This window comes from Sebastes fasciatus, chromosome 16 (genome assembly GCF_043250625.1).
Source record: "Sebastes fasciatus isolate fSebFas1 chromosome 16, fSebFas1.pri, whole genome shotgun sequence".
Classification (NCBI taxonomy): Eukaryota; Metazoa; Chordata; class Actinopteri; order Perciformes; family Sebastidae; genus Sebastes; species Sebastes fasciatus.
In genome coordinates, this window is record NC_133810.1 from 10,000,843 (window position 1) to 10,009,863 (window position 9,021).

General features: G+C 38.9%; 2 protein-coding genes across 2 annotated transcripts; both read right to left on the minus strand.

Annotated features, from left to right (window-relative positions):
- On the minus strand, positions 1 to 1,741 carry LOC141752959 (tripartite motif-containing protein 16-like). The gene has a single exon (XM_074611246.1). The coding sequence runs from the start codon at positions 1,739 to 1,741 to the stop codon at positions 77 to 79; it is 1,665 nt and encodes a 554-aa protein (XP_074467347.1). The 3' UTR covers positions 1 to 76.
- Positions 1,742 to 5,686: 3,945 nt separating this feature from the next.
- Positions 5,687 to 7,354, minus strand: LOC141752577 (tripartite motif-containing protein 16-like). The gene has a single exon (XM_074610609.1). The coding sequence runs from the start codon at positions 7,352 to 7,354 to the stop codon at positions 5,687 to 5,689; it is 1,668 nt and encodes a 555-aa protein (XP_074466710.1).
- Positions 7,355 to 9,021: the final 1,667 nt, after the last annotated feature.

A 9,021-nucleotide genomic window follows, 5' to 3' on the forward strand; every position in this document is an offset into this window, starting at 1 on the left:
GCTATGTTTGATCTCTGCAGTGCAGACACATCTCAACATTTACTGTACAGAGATGAATCACTCATTAAACTCTTGTCTACTTGAGCTCACACAGCTTAGCAGTGTCTCCAACATCATATCGAAACCAAAATCCAGCATAGAGAGGCTGAGTGAACGTGGTCTGGTCTCTGTGGAGGAGAGTCATGGTTTCAGAGACGCTGTAGTAAGACAGAGTACCTGCCCTGTGATCCAGGTAAACTCCTATTCTGGAGGACTGAGGGCCTGAGACGGAAGTACAAATATTGTTGTGTCTGAATATATAACTACTACTGTTACAGTCTAATGACCAAGATTTGTCATTATATCCAAATCCACATTCATTATTGGTGCCTGTTCTTCTAATATCCTTGTATGCAACTGCTATACAAACGATCCCGCTCCATTTCACCTCCCAGTAACAGCGTCCAGTCAGACCCTCTCTACTCAGGACCTGGTACCTTTCTCTAAATCTGTCTTGGTGATCCAAATATAACTGTTCTCCTTTCATTAATGTTGCTTTTCTGTCCCTGTCACTCAATGACAAACGTTTGTATGCTGTATTTGGATCCAGTGTGATTTGAGAAGAATATTTCATAAACTCAGCTCTGGTTCTGGGCTCTGCTTGTAAAACATCCACTTCAGTCACTGCCAGAGAGATCTTTCCCCACTCCTCACTCAGAACAGCCTGCAGTTTATCTCTGACCTCTGACACCGCCGCTGTCACATCCTCAAAGGAGTACAGAGGACAGATATCAACGCTGGGAACGTCTTTAGATTCGCACAGACGTGACAGCGAGGGGTAGTTGTTTAGGAAATGGAGGTGATCCTCTGTGTGTGAGAGCGTCTCCAGCTCAGTGTCTTTCCTCCGCAGCTCAGTGATCTCCTGCTGCAGCTTCTCCTCAAGCTCTTTAGCTCGACTCACTTGAGTTGTCTGCTGGGATCTGATCTGCTGCTTCACTTCGGAGCTTCTTTTCTCAATGAGACGGATCAGCTCAGTGAAGATCTTCTCACTGTCTCTCATAGCTTCATCAGCAGAAAGATTGATAGCCTCCACCCTCTGCTGAAGCACCTTCACGTCTTTCTCTCTGTCCTGGACTCTCTGTTGGATTTCTTGCCGACTCGCCCCGAGCTCCTTTTGCTTCTCAGCCCTCTCTGCTGCAGCGGAGACTGTGTCATGACCTTTATGATCATCCATGGAGCAGAGATAGCAGATGCACTTCTGATCAGTGCGGCAGAAAATCTTCATCACCTCGTCATGCTGAGAGCAGATGTTCTCCTGGAGCTTTAAAGTGGCCTCAACCAGCTTGTGTTTCTTTAATGGAGCTATATTGTAGTGAGGCTGGAGGTGCTGCTCACAGTAAGAGGCCATACACACCAGACAGGACTTGAGGGCTTTCACCTTCATCCCAGAGCAGAAATCACAGGTCACGTCTCCAGGTCCAGCAGAGGAATGATCAGGTGAAGATGCTTGAGGTCCTGCTTTCTTCAGTTCCTCCACTAACTCTGCCATCATGGTATTTTTCACCAGGACAGGCCTCGGTGTGAAGCTCTGCCTGCACTGAGGGCAGCTGTGTGTCTTCTTCTCATGCTCCTCACCCCAGTAGTCTTTAATACAGCTCATGCAGTAGCTGTGCCCACAGGGAATAGTCACCGGATCCCTTAGAAGATCCAGACAGATTGAACAGCTCAGTTTGTCTCGATCCAGAATCACTTGCTGCGCCATTTCTCCTCTAGACGACAGTGAATGTCTGTACGTTTCACTCTCTGTTACCAGATAAATGCTGTGCTCATTTCCTCAATGTTTGTCCACTGATCTGCAGTGTATGAGCGTTCCAGCTCTTACATTTGATCACATGGTGTTTTCACCCATCTGTAAACGGGCAGATCTGTGAAAGGGGAGGGAACGACAAGTCTGAACTGAATAGACTTTGAGCGGGAAGAGCCTTGCCTTGCCAGTAAAGAAAGTCTGGGTGGGGGGTTTGTGAAAGTTGTGCTTCATTTCAGGAAGAGGAGCGGTTTGAGAGTTTCTGTGTGTCTTTAGCCCTCAGTTATAGTCTGTCTTTCAGATTCAGAACTACAGAATTAAATGGAAGACTTGCAATGTAATATATTACTACCACTACTACTATGATGAATACTAATAAGTAAACATTAAATTATACAAATTATGTTCACAGAGATTCTAAAATGACCTATTTTTTTTAAACTTTGTGTTACATTCATTTGGCAGATGCACAAAAATTCAAATCCATTTATGTATTTTTATATACATGACTCTTTTATTCATTTTGTAGTTTTTTATACAATTAAGCCCATTTATATAAAAACCAAATCCAATTTTAAGTGAACTGTACTCATATAGCACCTTTCATACACATAGAGAGAGATTCTCTCACTATGCACCTTGGACATCTACAAAAAGATCTAAAATGAGATCATATCCATTGATGAATTTAAGGGCATCATATTGAACGTGGTGATATGTGGTTACCAGCATGTTAAACAGCTGTTCGTCAGTTTTCTTGTGATTTTTTGTATATAATGTTGAATATATTGTATTTTAATGTGTTGTAATTTTATATGGCCGGCCAGGTCTCTCTTGTTTTTTTATCTCAATGGGAGTTCTTAGTAGAATAAAGGTAAAATAACATAAATAAAGAGAGAGAGGGGGTTAAAATGAAATGTACCAGAAGTGGCATTTGCTGGCATCCACACTTGACACCAACAGAGACACACCAACACTAGCAACCCCTGAAAGAAAAAACTCTCTAACTCTACCTGCCTGGTAGGCCTAGCCTGTAAAAATAGTATGGAAAAGAAATGAAAAATGAAATGATTTGTTATCTGGATTTCCCTTCTCCCTCATTCTGTATAAAGACAAGACAATCATATTGTAAGTTATTTTTTCTGTCCAGTTTTATTACAGAGCAATATGCAGCACATAGGCGTGAATTTCTGCATTTCCTCTTAAATTAAAAGACACACCGGTTTAACAATAGATGCACTTTTTGCAATTGTGAAGGGGAAACTATTGAACATGTGTTTGTAGATTGTTTTCATGCTACTTCTTTTTGGTTTGATTTACAGAATAATTTCTCATAAACATTTTGAAAAAAATATCATTCTAACAAAGATTGAGATATTACTCACTTTTAACAATCTTTTTCGGGAGGTGACATTTACAAAATGAATTAGATTAATATCTTAGCAAAACATTATATCGATAAAATGATATGGCTTAAAAGAATATCCCTCTTTTATACTTTTAAAGATACTGATTTTAAAACATATTTGACTATGATTAAAAATTCTAAATTGGCAAAATCTATTAGATTGTTTAGACATTTATTCCAATTTGTTGTTGTTGTTTTTATTTATCTTTTCCTTTCCTTACATTGTATTTGTTGTATAATGTATTTTATTTTTATATTATTTTTTATACCGTAAAATATATTTGCTGAATTTTCTGTAATGAAACATGAACATGTTTATGTAACTATTATATTGAACTTTCCAAAAAAAATAAAGTATGAAAAAAAACAGACACACCGGAAGCTGTCTTACTTAATGGCCCGGAAGCAGAATCCCGAGGTGTAACATCTGCTAACTGCATTTTATGTCACAAAGCTAGCTCGTTGTTATAATGTTGTGATACAGGGTTTTAGTTGATTGATGCACTCATGGTAAATAACATCAACACTGAATTAAAACATACTTGTAAGGATGAACAATAAGTTAGTTTAGGAGTGTTTATTGGACAGGACCTAGCTAGAGCTAATTCAACATTACTTAGATCATAACAACACATCTTAAACAACACAAACTGAACACAATAACCTTCATGAAGACAGGATTTATTACAGGGCTTTTGTGTTAGACTGCATTAGTTTTAGCTAGATGTACCTTTTATTAACTGGTAACTGAATGTACATGACTGGTTGACCTCTTCTAGCCTGATATTCAGACTATTACCTTTTAATTTCACTTCATTTGAATCACTCAACACATTTGAGATATGAGTTGTGATTTAGAGGGCTAGACCTTTTCAGTGCATCTTCCTTTAGACTCACTCAGCGATTTTCAACTGGGAGGTAACCGTCAGCTTTTGGCAAAGAAAAGTAGAGTTGTTATTAGAAATAAGAGATAATCTTCAATTGATAGTTTCTGTTACATTTCCTTTTTTTTCATTATTGTTTTTTGAGTGATTTTCTTCTCTCACCATCATCAGCATTAAATCAACACATGGTCTGTTGTCGGTAGATGATGAATTAAAAAAGATATTACCTCACATTTTGAGTGTTTTTGAGACGACGTGAAGCCCAGTTATTCCTAAAGTGTGATTGGCGAAGCCTGTAAAGCTTTCTATAATTCCCATTTTATTCCTGCATGATTGTTGTGGAATGTTCAAAAGTTGTGTAATAAATCTGAAAGTAAAACATTCTGCTGAAATATTGTCTTGAACATGATTTTCATTTGCAAAAAAAAGACCCCAACATTTTACAAATTTAAAATCATTCCAAAATTGTGTTGTTTCTGGTGAAATCCACCAGAAAGTGAAAGTTATTATACAGCCTTCATTAATCTCCCTGTGTGTTTGTCTGTTACCAAAATATCTTGAAAACTGATTGATTAGAAAGAAATTAAGTAGGAAAAGGACACTTTTTTTTGATACTCGGACAGTGAAATGAAGAATATAGAATATAGATTAGTCAACAATTTATTTATTTATTTGTAGGATTTACAACATTGATTTTCATTAATGTATCCAAATAATTGTTATCATGAAAGTACATTTGAATTATTTCTTAAAAAAGAAGATTACTAAACTATTTTTCAAAAGGTTATATTTAAAATGATCCCAGTTTTCTGGTACTCGTACTTTTTGGGTACATCAAAATAAAAGTTGCTATTTTAACAGCAACACAGTATGCAGAAAGTAAACATTACATCATACAAATTATGAAGATGTGAAGATTTAGTACAACTAAAAATATTTTTAAAAGAAATTATATTACATTCATTTGGCAGATGCTCAAAAATACAAACCCAAATACATTTACACATCTTTACATACATGACTGTTTAATTCATTTTGTAGTTTTTACATAATTAAGCCCATCATATAATAACCAAATTCAACTTTAAGTAGGACAAAAACAGATTTTTAGTCAGACATTTTGCATATGCAAAGTCAACAATTTATTTATTTAGGCTATTAATTTGTAGGAATTTGAAAATTAACTTTTTATATATTTTTTTTAACCATGTAAAGACACTTGAATTCACTCTTAAAAAGATGATTAGCTATTTTTCAGAAGGATACGTTCAACATTAGACCAGTTTTTCCTGTACTTTTTGGGTACATTTACAAAAAAAAGGTGATGTGATTTTGCAATATCAGTACAGACAGTCTTTTTTAACTTTGTATTACATTCATTTTGCATATGCAATATTTTCCATGCACAGTATATAAGGAAAATGTTAAGTAAATATAACATAAGAATCAAATTTCAACAAACAATCTCTACGTAGCAAATAAAAAAAGGGTTTCATCATTTCATTGAATTAAAATAGAAGAAAAAAGTCCCACCCACTATGTTTGATCTCTGCAGTGCAGACACATCTCAACATTTACTGTACAGAGATGAATCACTCATTAAACTCTTGTCTACTTGAGCTCACACAGCTCAGGAGTGTCTCCAACATCACAATTTGGAATCCAAAATCCAGGATAGAGAGGCTGAGTGAACGTGGTCTGGACCCTGTGGAGGAGAGTCATGGTTTCAGAGACGCTGTAGTAAGACAGAGTACCTGCCCTGTGATCCAGGTAAACTCCTATTCTGGAGGACTGAGGGCCTGAGACGGAAGTACAAATATTGTTGTGTCTGAATGTATAACTACTACTGTTACATTCTAATGACCAAGATTTGTCATTACATCCAAATCCACATTCAATCATGGTGCCTGTTCTTCTAATATCCTTGTATGCAACTGCTATATAAACTCTCCCGCTCCATTTCACCTCCCAGTAACAGCGTCCAGTCAGACCCTCTCTACTCAGGACCTGGCTCCTTTCTCTAAATCTGTCTTGGTGATCCAAATATAACTGTTTTCCGTTCATTACTTTTGCTTTTCTGTCCCTGTCACTCAATGACAAACGGTTGTATGCTGTATTTGGATCCAGTGTGATTTGAGAAGAATATTTCATAAACTCAGCTCTGGTTCTGGGCTCTGCTTGTAAAACATCCACTTCAGTCACTGCCAGAGAGATCTTTCCCCACTCCTCACTCAGAACAGCCTGCAGTTTATCTCTGACCTCTGACACCGCCGCTGTCACATCCTCAAAGGAGCGCAGAGGACAGATATCAATGCTGGGAACGTCTTTAGTTTCGCTCAGACGTGACAGCGAGGGGTAGTTGTTTAGGAAATGGAGGTGATCCTCTGTGTGTGAGAGCGTCTCCAGCTCAGTGTCTTTCCTCCGCAGCTCAGTGATCTCCTGCTGCAGCTTCTCCTCAAGCTCTTTAGCTCGACTCACTTGAGTTGTCTGCTGGGATCTGATCTGCTGCTTCATCTCAGAGCTTCTTTTCTCAATGAGACGGATCAGCTCAGTGAAGATCTTCTCACTGTCTCTCACAGTTTCATCTGCAGAAAGATTGATAGCCTCCACCCTCTGCTGAAGCACCTTCACGTCTTTCTCTCTGTCCTGGACTCTCTGTTGGATTTCTTGCCGACTCGCCCCGACTTCCTTCTGCTTCTCAACCCTCTCTGCTGCAGCGGAGACTGTGTCATGACCTTTATGATCATCCATGGAGCAGAGATAGCAGATGCACTTCTGATCAGTGCGGCAGAAAATCTTCATCACCTCGTCATGCTGAGAGCAGATGTTCTCCTGGAGCTTTAAAGTGGCCTCAACCAGCTTGTGTTTCTTTAATGGAGCTACATTGTAGTGAGGCTGGAGGTGCTGCTCACAGTAAGAGGCTATACACACCAGACAGGACTTGAGGGCTTTTACCTTCATCCCAGAGCAGTAATCACAGGCCACGTCTCCAGGTCCAGCAGAGGAATGATCAGGTGAAGCAGCTTGAAGTCCTGCTTTCTTCAGTTCCTCCACTAACTCTGCTAATATGGTATTTTTCACCAGGACAGGCCTCGGTGTGAAGCTCTGCCTGCACTGAGGGCAGCTGTGTGTCTTCGTCTCATGCTCCTCACCCCAGTAGTCTTTAATACAGCTCATGCAGTAGCTGTGCCCACAGGGAATAGTCACCGGATCCTTTAGAAGATCCAGACAGATTGAACAGCTCAGTTTGTCTCGATCCAGAATCACTTGCTGCGCCATTTCTCCTCTAGACGACAGTGAATGTCTGTAAGTTTCACTCTCTGTTTCCAGATAAATGCTGTGCTCATTTCCTCAATGTTTGTCCACTGATCTGCAGTGTATGAGCGTTCCAGCTCTTACATTTGATCACATGGTGTTTGCACCCATCTGTAAACGGGCAGATATGTGAAAGGGGAGGGAACGACAAGTCTGAGCTGAATAGACTTTGAGCGGGAGGAGCCTCGCCTTGCCAGTAAATAAAGTCTAGGTGGGGTTTGTAAAAGTTGTGCTTCATTTCAGGAAGTGGAGCGGTTTGAGAGTTGCTGTTCTTCTTCTTCTTCTTCTTCTTCTTCTTTGGTGTTTATTGGCGGTTGGCAAACCATCTTAGAGGTGCATTACCGTCACCATCTGGACTGGAGTGTGGAACAGAAGATTGTGCAGAAACAAAATAGAACTAAAAACAAAAAATTAAATAAATAAAAAAATGATAATGAAAACTCTAGATTCTTTTAACTAAATCAGTTTTTCTCAAAAACTGAATAATTTCACTGTATATATTATCTGCTTTATTCCCCAATAGACCTGACACTGAAAAGTCGTGATGTTTTGCATTCCTTAATGTCTGAAAAAGGTGATTCCTCTGGATAGTGTAATTACTGCAGTGTATCAGTACGTGTTCAACAGTTTCTGGCTGGTTACAGTGTGTACATTTCCCAGTTGGGTGTTTGCCTATTCGATATATAATGTTTGATTAAGACCTGTATGTCCGATTCTTAGTCGAGTGATGATATTTTCTTCCCTTCTTTTCCAGCCCACCTTTCTCCCTGCTCCAACATGTTTCTGTATATTGTACATATGCCTTCCAGTTTCCTGATCATCCCAATACTCCTGCCATACTTTTTGTGCATAGTTCTTGATGAATGGTTTAGCCTCAGCTTTACTTCATGGAATTTGTAATTCTATATTCTTAATTCTTAGTGTTTGTTTGGCCAGAATGTCTACCTGCTCATTTCCTTCCACACCAACATGAGCAGGAACCCATATGAATCGTGTACCTGTGCCTTTTATTTCCATCCTATACATAATGAGAAATATTTCATTAATTAAATCCGTTCTGACTGATGATCTACCAGATCCTATGCTTGTGAGTGCTGAAAAACTGTCAGATGCAATAACGGTGTTTTTTATTTCCCTCTCCTCTATCCACTGCAGGGCCAATAATATTGCCAATATTTCTGTAGTATATACTGACACGTAATTTGATACTCGTTTCTTGATGTATGTCTCACTCACCGGGATATAAACTGCTGCACCTGCACACCCTGTCTCAGGATCTTTGGAACCGTCTGTAAATAAGAACACGGAGTCTGAGAAGTGCTGATCCAAATAATTCTGGACTATGCGCCATGCTGGAATTTTCTTTGACTTCTCCTTCAATTCCTGCTGTATATTGAGGTCAACATTTGGTAATGGGAATAACCAGGGAGGAATGGAGGAAACTGAAACTGTAGAGCAATATTGGAATTGACATAACCCTATGTTTTCTGCCTTTGCATCACCTACCCACCCAAAGCTTATGAAGTTTGTTTCATTATGTTCCCAGCAGTCTATCAAAACACTTTTGGTAGGGTGAGTTTCATAATGCCCCTGAAGATTAACCCAGTATGCCAGCATTAATTTTATTCTTC